The following is a 17,817-nucleotide window of genomic DNA, read 5'->3' as shown; positions in this document are numbered from 1 at the left end:
GATCCCTCATGACTTGTTCTTTATGAGTTATTTTAAAATGTTCGTTTCCAAATATTTGGGACTTTGCTTTGGTATCTTTCTGTCATGGATTGCCATTGTAATTAGGTTGTTGAAACTGGCTTTTAGACCCCAGGCCCACAGTCCACGCTCCAGTTAGGTCGGACCACTCACCCTTGCACACCAGATAGAGACACGGTGAGGGGCCCGGCACCGGAACACAGCAGTTCAGTACATCTTCAGCCATCTTTTGAGGTGCAGACATTGCTTTCAGGTTAAGTAGGGAGAGTTGGGTGGGTAGAGGGTGATAAAGGTATGCATAGTTAAAACAGTCCCAAGTCTCAGGTGGAGCCTGGTTGACCATTATTAGCTGTTCTTGTCCTTAGAGGAGTTCTGGAGAAATTATCACTTTATTATAGATGCAGAATAGAAACAAGGTGGTCTCCTGAGTTTGGGGCGTTGTTTTTTTTTTTTTTTTTTTTTTTCGTGGTTGTTGGTTTGTTTTGTTTTTTGTTTTGTTTTGTTGCCAGTCCTGGGGCTTGAACTCAGGGTCTGGGCACTATCCCTGGGCCTCTTTGTGCTCAAAGCTAGCACTCTACTACTTGAGCCACAGAGCCACTTCTGGCTTTTTCTGAGTAGTTTATTGGAGATAAGAGTCTCATGGACTTTTCTGTCATGGCTGGCTTCAAACTACAATCCTCAGATCTCAGCTTCCTGAGTAGCTAGGATTACAGGTGTGAGCCACCACTGGGATGTTTTCTTTAAAGATAAATAAGTAGAAGGCATTGCTTGTTTGAGGAGCAGTTTGTTTACCACACAAGATGGTTGTCATTGAATCTTTTCTTTCTGCAAAATGAGGTGACTGCAAAGGGACTTCAGAGAATAGCTCAGAGAAATGGCTACAAATAGAAAATTGGAGGGCTTTTTGTTAATTCCCAGGACCCAGGTAAAAGCATCTTCTAAGTTGCCTCTTGCATTATGGACTATAAATATCCTGTGTGATTTCTTTCACATGTGCTGACCATTATTTTATGGCTCAAAGTGTGGTTTGTCTTGGTGAATATTCCCTGGGCACTTGGAAAGACTATGTCCCCTAAATGCCAATAAAATTGATTGGCAGTGTTGTTGCTCTTTTATATCCTTGCTGATTTTGTCTGCTTGTTCTATCAAATATTGAGACAGGGATATTAAATCTGTCTATTTCTTCTTTAGGTTCTATATTAACTTTGCTTCATGTACTTTGAACCTTTTATTCAAAGTATAAACATTTATGATTCATATCATCTTGATATTGACTTTTTTAATCAGGGCCCTATGCATGTTAGGCAAATGGTTTATTGATGAGATATGCCCCCAGCCTTTTTTTTTTTTCTTTTTCTTTCAGTTCTGATAATGGAACCTACAGATTTGGGTATGCTAGGCAAGTGTTCCAGCACTACAATTTATCGGAACTACTCCATACCCTCAGTAAAATGACTAATTAGTATGAAAAGGGAATCTATCTCTGCTAACCTTTCCTGTGAAATGGACTTTATTACATAGCCATTTGGCTTTAATTATTATTATTAGTAATAGTAGTAGGCGGCTCATTTAACTTTTTTTCCTCTTTCTCTTCCTCCTCCTCCTTTTCCTTTTTGGTGGTCCCAGTCTTGGGGCTTGAACTTGAGGCCCTAGGCACTGCCTCTGAGCTTTTTTGCTCACTCTAACTTTGTGAACCACAGCTCTACTTCCAGCTTTTTTTGGTGATTAATTGGAGATAAGAGTCAGGTAGACCTTCCAATCTGGGCTGGCTTTTAACTTTGATCCTCAGATCTCAGCTGCTTTAGTATTTAGAACTGATTACAGGTAGGATCCACCAGCACCTGGCACTCTAGTTATTTTTGAGACAGGATCTAGCTTTTTGTCTGGGCCATTCTAGACTATGTTCCTTCTGTTTTATGCTCCTTGTTACAGCTGGGAGGATAGGTATACTACCATGCCCAGCTAACTACAAACCTCCTGACTGCCTCTCAAGTAGAGACACTAGCCACATGTCATTTGTATTACAAATGACAATATCACTTGTGAGTAGCTCAGAGCTAGGTATGGTGCCTTCTTTTCTCTCTTTTCCTTGTGAGGACCCTGGACTGGTTACTAGGAGTGAAGATGGTATGGCTAGAAATTGCTTCAATTGTAAGCCACTAAGGTTTGGGGAATTTGCCTAAGCTGTCTCTCCTTCCAGAGCCTGCTGCCTTAGGATATGCTGTGGAGAGTTCAAAGTAGACCTGCCTAGTCTGTCCTGGGGCTTGGAAAACCTGAAGCTGCAATCTCAGCACTTGACTGCCGCTGTTTCCCTGGGCCATGTCTGGGTCTGGTCTGTTCCATCTGCCCTGCTCTCCCAGGGTCCTTGGGATGGCCACTTGTTTTCTATTTTCTTTCACTTTTTTTTCTCATTATTACATACATTAGTTTTAAAGGTGGGAATGGGGGTTCAATGAGACATCTCCATCCATGCAATAATGTACCTCATCAACCTTACCACTCACTCTATCAGTCTCTCTTAGATCCTCTCCCCATTCCTTGTAACAATTTCAATTGCTTTTGCTGCTCTGTTTTCATATATGAATCTAAAGAACTTTAATATTTCCCCTGATTCATGCTTCTGTACTGATAGCCACCTTCAACAGCACTTGTTTTACTTTCCTGTCATTCATTTGTGTTTATTCCTTGTATTAAGGGGCTTCACCATAGTATTTTGAACATGTATATATTCTGATATATTTTGGTATATTTTGATCAAACTAATCCCCTCTATTGTTTTTTTTCCTGTCTCCCCTCCTTTACTATTTTTTTTTTTTTTTGGGTCTGGTCGTGGGCCTGAACTCTGAGCCTGGGCGCTATCCCTCAGCTTTTCAGCTCAAGGCTAGCGCTCTACCACTTGAACCACAGCACCACTTCCGGCTTTTTTTCTTTTTGCTAATGTGGTGCTGAGGAATCGAACCCAGGGCCTCATGCATGCAAGGCAAGGGCTCTACCACTGAGCCACCTTCCCAGCCCCCCTCCCTTACTATTAAGTAGTGTTTTTGTTTTTTTTTTTTGCTGGTCCTGGGGCTTGAACTCAGGGCCTGGGCACTGTCCCTGAGCCTCTTTGTGCTCAAGGCTAGCACTCTACCATTTTAGCCACAGCACCACTTCTGGCCTTTTTTTTTTTTTTTTTTTTGAGTAGTTTATTGCAGATAAGAGTCTTATGGACTTTTCTGTCTGGGCTGACTTCAAACTGCAATCCTCAGATCTCAGCTTCCTGAGTAGCTAGGATTACAGGTGTGAGCCACTGGCACCCAGCCTGTTTAACAGCTTTTGAAATTTTTTTTTTTAAATAAAATTAACTCCAAGTTTTATTAAGGATTTCAGATTACATATTTCAAATTTATGGTATGGAATAGAACCATTTTGGAACTGAAGAAATGGCATAAATGAACACTGACATCCCTTGAAACTTTATAAAGAAAACAATTCCTCTGCCAAACGCATCCCCATTATATAACAACATGAAATATAATCTACCTCTTCACTTTGGCAATAGCTATTTCCCAAAGGAATGAAAAGGAATGATTTTGCTACTTCTGTAAGTTCATTAAAAATGGGATTCTGTCTTCAAGTTTATAAGATTGCTTATCCCATCTTCATACCTGAACACATGAAATTTGACACTATTCATCCTCCATCATGCTCATTCCCTGTTCCTCCTCCCCCGCTAGCAATCCATGGTTTCTTATTCCAGAGTTACATAGCTGACCCAAGGGTGACTGACTGTTTCATTTCCAGTGTCCATATTGCTTGAAAGAACAAATGACCAGATAGGATTTTTATTAAAATAGAAAAGCTTTCTAGTATATTGCATTGAAGACATTTATACAGAAATAAGCAATTGCAACAAATATGCTACATCAGCACTGAGATATTCTGAAAGCTTTAAGTGCCCGCTTTTCAACATTTTGGTATAGTAAGCATATCTATCCCTATGTATTTCAAAGGAGATATATATATATATATATATAATACTGAAAAAAACTTCATGTAAAATCTAAGGTCAGGTGCATACAAACAAGAAGTATTACATTGTATTACATTATATAGCTTATTTCAAACTGTGGAACACATTCAAAGTATCCATTTTTTTTAGACAACATGCAAACATTTTAATACTCGGTTTGATATCTTTAAATAGATAAAGCACAATTCTTCATAATTCTATATCAAAAAAGTCAGACAGAACATTTATCTACACTGTGCACATCATGAAAAGCAAATGTGTCTCCATAAACACAAGGTACTGGGTTAACACACATGATTGTCACATTACAAATATGGCTATTCACCTTCTTCATAATAAAATAGAAAAATCATGTATTTACATGAACTAATTATTTCACTTTTTTGGCAATTATAAAAATAGCAGCAAATGGTTTAAAGATTGATGTTTAAAAACTCTAAATTTAACTTGATGAATACCAAAGAGTTCATGTCTGGTTGTTACAAAAATTGCATGATGTTTTAATGCAATGTGACCTCTCACTTTCACAAAAGTCACAGGCATAAATCAGTAACAAATGAGACTTCACTTACAATATATACTTATTAGAGGGTCATTTGGTCAGCTCTCTTTTACTTAACGATATAGATGGGGTCTTGAATGAAACGTGTAAATTGATTTAGGCAGAGTGGTAAATGCCTGTAATTGCAGGCTGAGGCAGGAAGATGAAATGTTCAAGGTCAATATGGGCTGCATAGCAAAAAAAAAAAGATTTTTTTCCCCCTGTAAATTGAGTGGACCTGATGATTTATATGACATTTTCAAGGACATTTCACCTTGATTTCACACTCTCCTATATCAGTATCAGTGGCTCTTCTCTGGACCCCTGCCCCTGCTTCTAGACAAAGAAGTGGGGATTATCTGTATATAATCTCGAATACTAGGGCAACCTTAATACTGACAACAACTCTGAAATGAAGTTTATCTGATATGAACCCAATGGCAAAGTGAGTTTTCTTTCTTTCTTTCTTTTTTTTGGTCGTGGGGCCTGAACTCTGGGCCTGGGCGCTGTCCCTTAGCTCTTCAGCTCAAGGCTAGCTACCATTATGAGCCACAGTGCCACATCTGTTTTTTTTTTTTTTTCTGTTTATGTGGTGCTGAGGAATTGAACCCAGGGCTTCATGCATGCAAGGCAAGCACTCTACCACTGAACCACCTTCCCAGCCTGTGAGTTCTCTTTCTAAAGAACAATTATTTCATTGATCAGTACTACGTTTGAATTCAGGGCTTTGTGCTTGCTCCCACTTAAGCCATGCCTCTAGCTCTTATCAAGGATATTAAAGTTGTTTTAGAGTGGGAACCCCATCATTGAGAATATTGTAAATCACAAGGCCGTGAACCACCAGAAAGAGGCATCCTCATGCATTAGTATTTGGAAGAAGAACATATTTACCATTTGTAAAGCTAAGACAAAAGCTCTACATATATTGGTGGATTAAAAAAAAAATACTGTGTGGTGACAAGAGGTGACGTGCTTTTACTTGGCCGCTGTACCACCACCAACTCGCAGTCTTGAATGTCTTTCACAAGGTAGAAGAGTTATGGCTAGGAAGATTTTGCACTTTTTGTGGGCAGTCAGTGAGGAGTCCAGAGCACGTGCAAGGCAAGGGCCAGGCTGAGGAGGAGGAGCAGGGAGTTCCAAGAAGGCCTGGCCCCCATGGCAGCTGATGGCAGGCTGTTGGAGACCTGCACTTGGGAGATGATGAGAGCAGACAGCGGGACGTGGGATGCCAGAGTGGGGCTGTCAGAGTTGATGAGGGACTCGATCTTCTCTGCTTCCTTATTACAAGCCTCAATCTGGGAGAAAGAGAAAAAGATCTGTTCAACACAAAACTACAGGAGCATGTGAAAAGGTCAAACTGGACAGATTCCACGCATATGCCTAAAGTAACGTAGCCTTCTAGGGACCACTCATTCTCTTTGCCTTTCTTTTCTTAGCTAAAGTAACATTTTATTATAGCCTTAATTTACTACATATATGTAAGGCATTAAAGAAAGTCAGAAATGAACGACAAGGCCATTGCCCTAATCAATCAACTTGTCTCATCGTTCACTGCCTATGTACTCTAGACTTCATCTTTCCTTGGTTAAAGAGTCAATGGAGTGTGCTTCAATGGTTCTTTAAACATAAGGCTAAAGCAATTTAACTTTAACCAGGCTTCTAATGATGGCAGTTCTCAAAGTAAACATCCTGTTTATTGAGCTCTCACTACTGTCATGCTGAAATCTGGGTTTCACCTGCTCCTAAATTAGAGAAAGAAAAACTGCTTACAAGTCTAGCTTCCTCTACAGCAGGAGCAGAGCCCCGAGGAAGCCAGAGGCTTTCTGGCCTTGTCATTGTGGGACCTGTGCCAGTCTTGCCTCCCTGGGCCTCAGTGGCCTCATTTGTATAACAAGTGGACTGCCACTGGTGTGTTCTCAAAGTCCCTCCATCTCTGTACCCTCTGAGTCCCAGTGCCTTAGTTTTTCCCTTCCCCTGGCTCCACTATATTCCTAACAAATGGATGCCAGGCCTCAGCTGTCTAGAAAAGTACTTGGTTCTTCAGAGACTCCCTTGTTTTTCTCCCTTCTCAGTTCCAAACTCCCCAAGAGCCCCCATTTCCTCATCTCCTGATCCTTCCCTGCTCCTGATGTGTACTCTCTACCTAAGTCCACACAACCTGAAAGTGACAGGACGGTGCACACCATGCACTGAGCGATACCTGCAAAGGTTTCGGATAATGATCCACAGGAATGATCAGAATCACTATTTCTGACTCAATGCTGAAGTATCCAAATACATCACACTGTGGGACAGAAACGTGCATGCGGATTTTCTGAAGGATTTCCAGAACTGTTATTGGCTTTTTATTTGTTACCTAGAAGGAGAAAACATTTTTATTACCTGAAGACAAGAAGAGGTTACTACTATTACTGCCATTGCTTCAGTGGCCACTGGAGGAGACTCTGACTAAAGAACCCTTGGCCCCAAATGACTCTATTGGACCAAGTCCTAGGTTTTTTGTTGTTTTTTTTATTTTGTTTTTCAATGTGCTGGCCTTGGGAGGCTTGAACTCAGGGCCAAAGCACCGTTCTTGAACTTTGGCTATTTTAAGGCTAGTGCTCTACCACTTTGAGTCACAGGGTTTTGGGTAGTTAATTGGAGATAAGAGTTCCATGGACTTTCCTGCCTTTAAACTGTAATCCTTAGATCTCAGCCTTCTGAGTACATAGGATTAAAGGCATAAGCCATTGGTGCCAGCCAGAAGTGATTTTCATTTATTTTTTAAAATTTTTAATTGTTATTATAAAGGTGATATACAGAGGAGTTACAGTTATATAAGTCAGGTAAAGAGTACATTTTTCTTTTTTTTCTGCTTATGTGGTGCTGAGGAATCGAACCCAGGGCCTCATGCATGCAAGGCAAGCGCTCTACCACTGAGCCACCTTCCCAGCCCAAGAGTACATTTTTCTTTGGACAATATCTCCTCTTCCCTTGCTCTCTCCCAGTTTTTCCCTTCCATCCCCACACACAAGAGATGTGGTTTTTAAATAGTGATTATTCTGACTCAGTCTTTCTACAAAGACTAAGTATTTTAATCAAAATAGAGAAGATTGTGTAGGCAGTGGCAAGTGCTGGCTGTACATTCTGGGAACCCTATCTTCACCAAATGGCGCAGCAAACGTGATGATGTAGAGAAGGGAAAGGGTAAAACCACCTACGGAGGGTGGTGGTTTCAGGAGATCATCTTGGAGGAATTGGGGCTGGTATGATACTAGCCATCTTGAAATCATTTGAAATCTTGAAATCTACCAGCCTCAGCCACCTGCTCCACCTGCAGCTGCTCACCATCTCCCCAAGCTTTCTAAGCAAAGCTCAGGCTGACTGATGTGCACAGCTGGGGTGTGACAGGAAGAAGCACAGGTTGGGACTTCACTACGATGCAAACCCTCTTTATACTGGCTATGAGCTGTATGGTTGTGGGCAAGTCATTTTTCTGCAAATTCATTTCTTCATCTATAAATGGAGATAGTTCATTTGCTTTCCAGGATTCTGAGAGGTTTAGCAATAAGGTTACAATGGTACCTGACATATAAAGGAATATACCTTAGCAATAGTGTCCAGTTTTTCTCTGTCGAATAAAACTCTTAACATCCCAGCACATAATGGACAACAAGCACCTGTAACAGAAACCATTTTGTATGGGTTCAGAATTAACAAGAATTCAAAAGTTTTGTGATGATTCTCTTTTCAGATATACTGCCTGACCAACCTGTGGCCTTGTAATCTGTGAGTTTACCAAAGTTCTTTCTTCACCCCTGCCTTATCCTGCTCAGGGAGAGGAAGCTGCGGTGTAACAGAGCACACAGACAGGCACCGAAGAAAGACACAGGGCCTAATTCTGCCCTGCCTCCATCTCACTCTGTGATCCTGGCCAAATGTTCTCACTGGGCCTTTGTTTGCAAATAAAGAGCTTATGATTTGGGAGTTCACAGCATTTGCTTTCAATTTAATTTTAAAATGATCTGAAAACTGTTTAAAAACCACAGCAAGATATGGCATGATCGAATTTAATGTTATACCACATTGAACATGGCAGAGCTCAGTAATCAATCCATTAGCCAGCCCTCCACAGTTGGCCTTCACTAGTCCACTTCATTCTGCTTCATTGCACTTGGTGCTCCTGACAGTACAGATCTGCACAGTAACTTGTGTCAGCTCCCTTGAAACAGGAGGAAAATAATCCTTTTAGTTCACTGTTACATCCCCAGTGCTTAGAAGACTGTCTGGCATACAGTGGAAGCTCAGTGAATATTCGATGAGTGAATGCATGGAAGACTCCAGATTAACCTGCTCTGTATAGTTTTGCAATACAGTCTCACCTGCCACCTCTGAAGAGTGTGAGATCACAGGCAAACTGCTTTAAAACCCACACAAACTTGCTGATTATATGCAACTAAACCAATTGAATTAAGATACTCAGGGTAATATGACAACTCTTTTTTATTTCTCTCAACTTCAAATGTTGGTGTTCTTCAAAACTTCTTTGATTATATATTTACTAATTCAGTGTTCATTACTTTTATAAGTAAATACTATATGTTTAATCTAATAACAATTTTAGAAAATGAGTACTACTTTATTTTATTTATTTATTTATTTTATGCTGGTTTTGGGGCTTGAACTTAGGGCCTGGATCCTGTCTTTGGTCTTTTTTTTTTTTTAATTATTTTATTTATTTATTTGGTCTGGTCGTGGGGCCTGAACTCTGGGCCTGGGTGCTGTCCCTCAACTCTTCAGTTCAAGGCTAGCGCTCTACTACTTGAGCCATAGCGCCACTTCCGGCTTTTTTCTTTTTGCTTATGTGGTGCTGGGGAATCGAACCCAGGGCCTCAGGCATGCAAGGCAAGCGTTCTATCACTGAGCCACCTTCCCAGCCCCTGGTCTTTTTTTTTGATTAAGGATAGTACTCTGCCACTTGAACCACATCTCTGCTTCCAACTTTTTAGTGGTTAATTGGAGATGGACTGTCTTGCTAGTCTGGCTTTAAATTGTGATCCTCAGATCTTAGCCTCCTGAACAGGTAGTATTATAGGCATGAGCCTCCAGTGCCTAGTAATTACTTTATCATTTTATATATTAGTGTTTGGTGCAAAATTTGCTTGAAAAAAGATTGCCCTACTGTTTTGAAGTCACCAGACCATATGATACCTAAGGTAATCCATAACTTTTCCAGGTCAATCCAGAATATTATGTCTAACTAATGTGTGAGTCTCTTGAAAAATTTAAATAAACTAGTCAGACTGACTTTCTTGAAGAGAATAAGCAAATTCTTCCAATTCCACCCGTGCCTACCCCAAATACCTCCAGCCTACCAGGTGGGATGATGGGTTTGCACCCTGTTGCCAAAAGTGGAGGACACTTCACAGCAGCACACTCGGTGACAGAACTGTATTCGGAGAGGACCCCAACAGCCTGGCAGGGTCCATCGTAATCAACTGCCACACGATCAGAGTAGGCAGCACACACACTACTATAGGTCTCACCATTGTGGGCACAGACAGGCTCTGTGGCTCTGCAGAATGGCTGAGGGCAAACAAATCACAGTTAGCCAGGGAACTGCCATGGCGTACCAGTCCTGATCAGGAGGACAGGGGGTCTCTCTCTCTCTCACCTTTTCTCTCTCTCTTGTCCTTGAGATTTTTTTTGCTCAAGGCTAGCACTCTACTACTTGTACCACAGCTCTACTTGTGGCTGTGTGTGTGTGTGTGTGTGTGTGTGTGTGTGTGTGTGTGTGTGTGTGTGTGTGTGTGTGGTTAATTGGAGATAGAGTCTCTTGGATTTTCCTGCCCAGGTTGGCTTCAAATTGTGAATCTCAGTTCGCAGCCTCCTGAGTAGCCAGGATTACAGGTGTGAGCCACTGGCAACTGGCTTCTATGCTCAAAAAAGGAAAAAGACACAGTAGGAAGCAAAAAACAACACAGCTGTCTCAAGAATGAACTGAAAAGGTGACCACTCAATCTCTCTGACCTGGGTGGTTGTTTCATATAAACAGGTATGAAATAAATATATCCTCTCACAACTCCTCCACCCAGATAGCTCTTAAAAATCCAAGAAAGTCTGTTTGAAGAAAATAAGATCAATCTTTCTCTGAATATGGAGGCCTTACCATTTCATCTTGGGTATAGGAAAAGGAGAGAAAAGAGTGAAGATAATAGTGGAACAGACAGACTCTGGGCTTATTCCTGGGTAGGTCAGGAAAAAGCATAAACAGGATGAGTAAAAGAGGAAGAAGAGAAGACTGGCAATTTAGAGAGGAAGATATCAATACAAATGGAATCTAAGTGTTGAGAGAAAACAAGTTTAGGTAAACAAGCTAAAGGGACTTTTCTAACCAAGACCAGAGAATGAGATGCAATCTTGGAAGCTGTTAGGGAGTAGTGGATAAGGGATTCTAGGCCCAGAGATGGGTATCCCCCAGGACAGAATATGTGGTTCATGTGGGAAGTTCCAAAGGGGCTGTTTATGTGATTAGTCATTTAATGTGGATGCAGATTCCACAACCCTTCAAGAGTAAGACACAGGCGAATGTAAAAGGACAGACATCTTAGAGAAGTTTTCAATCACTGTAAGTGGTAGGAGAGAAGTACAAAGATGGGGAAACTTTTTCTTTTCTTCCTGATTTGTTTCCTAGTGGGGACGATGCATAGAATTTTGGGAAGTACATTTGGAATGAAACCAAAGTCCTTTTCCTACAAATGGCAGCAAGAAGTAACTGTCTCTGCTTGCTTCTTCTACATTAGCTGCATAGAGGTACGCACTAGCCAGACAGCCTTTCAGAATGAGAAGAGCCAGTGTTCTTTTTCAGTGGAGGGCTTAATTCTTCTTGCCTGTAAAGGATCATAAACCCATTTTTTTTGCCCAGTGTACTTCGCTTGTCAGCCAAACAACATACCTGACACGGGCCTTTGTAGGAGAGGCTTTTTCCTCTTTGGTATAAAGTGCAGAGATTATTATGCTCCATGTGGTCTGTATCACACACAGGATCACGAATCTGGTCACAGGCGAGCTGTCTTGGCACACACTCATACTGACTACATCCAAATTTATCAAAAGTTGTCAGGCAGACTTGTGGCTTGGGAACACATCTGAAAAAGATGAATGCATGAGCCAGCTGTAGGGTCCGGGATGGGGGGTGGGGAGGAAGATTATGGTGGGGCTGGCAGAGCCATGAATGAGGTCCAGGAGGCTGAGGAAAAAGCAAGAGATACAAGAGCTTATGTAGAGAGGTAGCATCAAGCATGCAGAATAGGCTATTGAGGTAGCAATGCCATACAAACTGCCCAAGGGAATGAGTTACTGGGTGGAAGCCTGGGGGGATACACCATTCTAACTGGAGCTGGGTGGGTAAGAAGGGTATATACAGTGGACCAGACTGAGGAAGCAGACATCAACACTGAAGTGAGGATCCAGAATGTGATACTGGGGAAAGGGGAAGGGAGAGAGATTTTAAGAGCCAAGGATGCAAGCACAGGTAGAAGTGCTGAGATAGGAGGCCAGGTGGATGGGCTCCAATAACAAATGAAACATTTTCTTGTGCTTAATTTTACTTGGCTAAAAAAAAAATCTATCTTAAGGAAAGCTTTTGCTAGGTACTGTGGCTCAAGCCTACAATCCTAGCTACTTGAGGGGTAGACATCAGAGGATCTCAGATCTTAGTCTGAGGCCAGCCTGGGCAAAAAAAAGTTTAAGAAAAACTCCATCTCAACCAATGGCTGGCAAGGTACAATGACATCTGACTGTCTTCTCCAGAGAGATGGGGAAGCACCAGGAGGATTATAACTCAGACTGGTTTTGGCATTAAAACCCTAACTCAAAAATAACCCAGACAAAAAAGGGGCTAGAAAGGCGTGCTCAAATGGTAGAGAACCTGCCTCACAAGCATGAGGCTCCAGCTTCAATCCCAGGACCACCAAAAAGAAAACGAAAAGGAGGTTTCTCTTTATGTCCTAAAAAAATTTTCAGGTTTCTGTACCTACCAGACTAAGAAGTTGACGCTAGTTGGACTACTTACTTACTGAGAATGCCACCAAAGTGGATTCTTCTAGTAATGCCTGGACCTTGTTTAATTTTCAATTCCTTATTTCTCCACAGGGGTTAAGATAGCAGCTCTCCTAAATCCTCATTTCCAACACTCATGACTTCTGCTCCTGTAGCCGTCTGCCTTTACCCATACCACATTTCTCCCTGCAACCATGCTGTGGCTGCTCATCCTCCCAGATTCAGCAGCGTGTCACATCCTCCTGAGCCCTTCCTCTCCAGGCTGCACTAACTGCCCATATTTGGGGTCCCAATCATGTTGGAAGATTTACTTGGCTCTTTTTTTACTTAGCAGTTTTACTTGGCTCTTTTTCTTTTTTTAGATTCCATACTCTTTAGGAAAGACAGCACATTTTTGGGGGGTGGGGGCAGTGTCACACTATATAGCCCACGCTGACCTTGAAATCAAGATCAGTCTTCTGCCTCAGTCTCTTCAATGCTGAGATTATATATGTGTGTCACAATACTGGGCCAGAGACTGCCTTTCAACCCAACCCACCTTTGTGTTTTCACCATCTGATACATGGATGGTAGATGTTTTGTAAGTGCTGGTTTGGTGTTGAGGGGGAAAAAAAAGAAAAGCTTTCAACTTACCTTTGGTTTTTTGGACAGAGATTAGGATTACAAGGGTCCTTGGAGATGCATGATCCAAACTCAAACTGGTGGTCTTGGAGACCCACACAGCGTGCAATACAGGCACTGGGATAAGTGCGTCCATTCTGTCCACAAACAGGGACAAACTGATCCGCACAGTTACAGGGCAGGCCTGAAGAGAGGAAATGGAAGACATGCTAGAAAGCTTCATTTTCTAGCTGAGCACCAGGGGCTCATACTTATCATTGTAGCTACTCAGGAAGCTGAGACATGAAGGACTGGGTTCAAAGACAGCCAAGTCCATAAGACTCCATCTCCAAAATAACTAGCAGAGAGCTGGATTAGAGGTGTGGCTCAAGTAGTAAAGCACCAGCCAAGTGAACAAACTAAACTTCCTGAGTAGCTAGGATTACAGGCATGATCCACCAGTGCCTGGCATGTGAGATCCTTATCTCCAATAAGCAATTCAGAAAAAGCTGAAAGCCACACTGTGGCTCAAGTGATAGAGCCATTAGCCTTGAGAAGAAGAATCTCAGGGACAGAGCCCAGGTCCTACATTCAAACCACAGTACCAGCACATACACCCACACCCACACACAAATCAAAACAAAAACATCTCACTTCATTGCTGAAGAGCACTGACTACTTATTTGGGTCTCTAAATTAAAAACAGAAGAAAAGCTTAACATATGTACCTTTGCTCTAAGCCATTTTCTGTAAGTTACTTTGCAATCACTTTGGAATTCAGGAGGAACAGGATAGGGCTGACTGATAGCATCTTTATGGCTTTATGACAAAGAACTGAAATTACTCTTAAGCACCAATTGTGATTCCTCAGGACAAAACACTTTACAACAATGATGACTATTCTGACCAGTGATTACAGTAATAGCAACTTCTCCAGAATCCCCTCCCAGGAATGAAATAATAACCAGGCCATACTTTGATCAGGACTGTTTAATAATTACATATTACTCTCCCTTTCCCCCAGTTATTTCTGTATAAAACCTATAGTTCATGTCTACACCTAGAAGATGTCTGAGGACGAGCTGAAGTCCTGTCTTCCCATAGCTGCTACATAAAAAAACTCTCTCTGGAAGTGGTGCTGTGACTCAAGTGGTAGAGTGCTCGTCTTGGGCTGAAGAAAACAGGGAAAACACCCAGGCCCAGAGTTCAAGCCCCATGACTGACAAAAAAAGAAAAAAAAACTCTCTCTCTCTGCTCCTCACCGTATCTTTTTATTTGGCATACAGGGGCAATAATCAGACCTGGGTCTGATTATTCCTGGAGTTTGGGGCTGGCATCTAAAACTCTGGTTTCAGACACAGCCTCAAATATACACCCACGTAGACTTCCTTTCTTCCATTTGTCCTTATGAAGGTGGACCATTAACAATCATGTGGCAATCCTATGTTCATACAGAATTGTACATTAAGTGAGAGAAATATGGCTACCTTGCCATCTCTGCTTTTTCAAAGGCAGCACAGCTTTGAATGCAAGGCAGCTTTGAGTGCAAGGCAGCTTTCCTTTGTCATTTCCTTTGCCAGTGAATAGGGGAACTGCAGACCACGGTCCTACAAGCGGATCCTTATAAAGAAGACTATATGTAGAAAAATAAAGCTTGCTTCTCCTGATCTGGCATGTAAAATCTGAGATTTAGATGTCTGAACTCTGGCTTAGGGGATTTCTTGAGTGTTAAGGGTAATACCAAAAGCAAGACAAAGCAAGGTTCATAGATGCCTCCTATAGGTTCCTTCCCCTGTCATTTATTCAGGGATTGGGAAGAACAGAAGGTAAAGCGGAAAAGTATAGTTTTGAAACTTAAATTTTTCTTTTTTTGGGTCCAGTCGTGGGGCCTGAACTCTGGGCCTAGGTGCTGTCCCTCAGCTCTTCAGCTCAAGGCTAGCACTCTACCACTTGAGCCACAGTGCCACTTCTGGCATTTTTCTTATGTGGTGCTCAGGAATCGAACCCAGGGCCTCATGCATACAAGGCAAGAGCTCTACCACTGAGCCACCTTCCCAGCCCCTGAAACTTAAAAATTTTTATGACTATCTCCTTCTGAATCATGTGTGGACTTGAACACTTAATCACAAGAAATGTGTTGCAGTTTGGGGCCAGTAGAATTCCCTTAGCATCTGCTAGCTTAATAGTTAATATTTAGGTGTTTAAAACAAACTAACAAACAAATAAGCAAGTAAATAAATAAATATATAATAAACAATAAAGACCTTTCTTATAAATCTTTGGGTCACTCTTATGTTCAGATTCTTCTATGGTTTCTCTAAGCACAATGAATTGTTCTCATCGGAACAGAACAAAGGCAATAATGAGGGAGGATGTTATGGCTGTACTAAAGCCAGCAGAGACTGGGACTCACTGGATGAGGTGGGATTTGTTCCCCACCTACTTCCTTATCAGTCTACTGTTCACTTCTAACTTTTTTTTTTTTTTTGGGTCTGGTCGTGGGGCCTGACCTCTGGGCCTGGGCGCTGTCCCTCAGCTCTTCAGCTCAAGGCTAGCGCTCTACCACTTGAGCCACAGTGCCACTTCTGGCTTTTTTCTTTTTGTTTATGTGGTGCTGAGGAATCGAACCCAGGGCCTCATGCATGCAAGGCAAGTGCTCTACCACTGAGCCACCTTCCCAGCCCCTCACTTCTAACTTTTTATTATTAGGTTTTTTTTTGCCAGTCCTGGGGCTTGAACTCAGGGCCTGAGTTTAAGACTAGCACTCTACCACTTGAGCCACAGCTCCACTTCTAGGTTTTTCTGCTTATGTGGTACTGAGGAATGGAACCCAGGGCTTCATGCATGCTAGGCAAGCTCTCTACCACTAAGCCACATTCCCAGCCCTCACTTCTTACTTTTGGTCTCCTTTTTATTTCCAAAGGACTGGAGATACAAGGTGGGTAAAACCTTATTCTTTTCTCCCCAACACCAACCCCACCTTCTTGGCCTCTAATACTAACTCCTGGGAAAAAAGAATCAAGAATCCACTGGTACTGCAGTGGCATGAAATGGAAGTATGAGGTAAAGACCTAGAATGTCTTTACCTAGAACCAAAGGTACTTGAGATCTGGGAGAAAACAGCATCAGTAGATACCAGCAGACTGGGCTACTGCTGTTGGCAAGTGCAGCTTCATCACAGAAAATGTCCATATTACAAGGCCATACATCTGTTGCAGCTGATGTAAGCATAATACCACAGCATAAAACATGGTAAAATCAAGAAAGTAGTATGGGATGAGGTATGATACTATCTGTGGAAATCTAAGTGAATCAATCAGCTCAGGCAATGGCAAAAAACACCTTAAAAACACATTTAGACTACCATGGTAGGGGGATGTGGGGGGTACTTCACTAGGCAGGGCCCCAAGGAACCATTTAATTTAATGCCTAAAATCAATACAGGATGAAACTAAGATTAGTTAAGTATTTTGTCCTCAGATTCTGTACTGATTTTATGGTGTATATTTGCAGTTAAAGCAAGACCAGAGAGGCTGCCTTAAAGGAACAATGAGCACAAAGCAAATGCCCCCAACAGGCTTGATGTTCATAGTCACCTGTGAAGATACGACGGTCATCATCTGAGCTGTGCTCATTGAGGCAGAGGCGAGTAGAACATACCAGATTGCCAGCGAAACAAGAACAGATATTGCAGTCAATACTAAATGATGTTCCATGACCTGAGAGAAAGGATAAGAGAGCACTGAACTATATTATGCATTAAAAAATAGAACAAAAAATTAAAATTTTAATAGTTCTAAAACTACTTCTTAAGTTTTAGTAAGGAATTTATTTTAGTAAAACAGGGTTAAAATAGAGAGAAATGAGGAAGAGAGAAAAATATTTCCTGCTTCCCATATAGGAAATGGGAGTTAAAGACTCTTCAAAAAGTTTCAAAATAGAATTTTTATTTTTATTTTTTTTGTTGGTCATAGGGATTGAACTCAGGGCCTGGACGCTCTCCCTGAGCTCTTTTGCTCAAAGCTAGCACTCTACCACTTGAGCTACAGAGCTACTTCCAGTTTTCAGGTGGTTAACTGGAGATAATAGTCTCACAGTTCTTTCCTGTCTGGTCTGGCTTTGAACCATGATCCTCAGATCTCAGCTTCCTGAGTATCTAGGATTACAGGCATGAGTCACAAACACCTGGCTCAAAATAGAAATTTTTGAAAGATGATTTTGGAGTATGTGAAAGAGGGACTTAAACCTAAAATATTAGTATTTTTGCATTTGGACCCCATCATATTCTTCTAAGTTCCTAATATGCTGGTGAGAACCCATCAGTGTTTGAAGACAACCATAGTACAAACAAAGCACAAATACAGTTCAAGGCTCACTTTTTCTTTTTCCTCCAACAATACAAGACTTCTGGAGGTCTATACAGTGCATCTCCATACAGTTTTCTAAGAGTCCGCTTTGTCCACATGAACAGATTTTATAACAACCAACTTCGCCTGCAGATGATGGCACCTGGATTAGTGTCCCTTGACGGACGATGAAATCAGATGCTTCTCCCAATTTGCAGCCTGTACAAAAATAATTCATTACTGGTATTATTTTCATGACA

The 17,817-nt window shown here is 41.6% G+C and overlaps 1 protein-coding gene across 1 annotated transcript in view; it reads right to left on the bottom strand.

Moving 5' to 3' along the window:
- Nucleotides 1-5,183: 5,183 nt before the first annotated feature.
- The window catches only part of Reck (reversion inducing cysteine rich protein with kazal motifs), a 57,522-nt gene continuing 44,888 nt past the window's right edge, over nt 5,184-17,817 (bottom strand). The window contains exons 14-21 of the mRNA XM_042696157.1: nt 17,588-17,776; nt 16,808-16,930; nt 13,245-13,416; nt 11,506-11,698; nt 9,926-10,136; nt 8,157-8,230; nt 6,772-6,927; nt 5,184-5,866 (exon numbers count right to left, since the gene is read on the bottom strand). Coding sequence (XP_042552091.1) covers nt 5,645-5,866; nt 6,772-6,927; nt 8,157-8,230; nt 9,926-10,136; nt 11,506-11,698; nt 13,245-13,416; nt 16,808-16,930; nt 17,588-17,776 — 1,340 coding nt within the window. The 3' untranslated portion in view covers nt 5,184-5,644. The remainder of the gene's footprint in view (nt 5,867-6,771; nt 6,928-8,156; nt 8,231-9,925; nt 10,137-11,505; nt 11,699-13,244; nt 13,417-16,807; nt 16,931-17,587; nt 17,777-17,817) is intronic.

Source organism: Dipodomys spectabilis, unplaced genomic scaffold (assembly GCF_019054845.1).
Source record: "Dipodomys spectabilis isolate Male_0828 unplaced genomic scaffold, ASM1905484v1 ptg000006l, whole genome shotgun sequence".
NCBI lineage: Eukaryota > Metazoa > Chordata > Mammalia > Rodentia > Heteromyidae > Dipodomys > Dipodomys spectabilis.
Note: the sequence above shows the minus strand (reverse complement) of the source record. Positions and strands in the feature narration are given on the sequence as shown.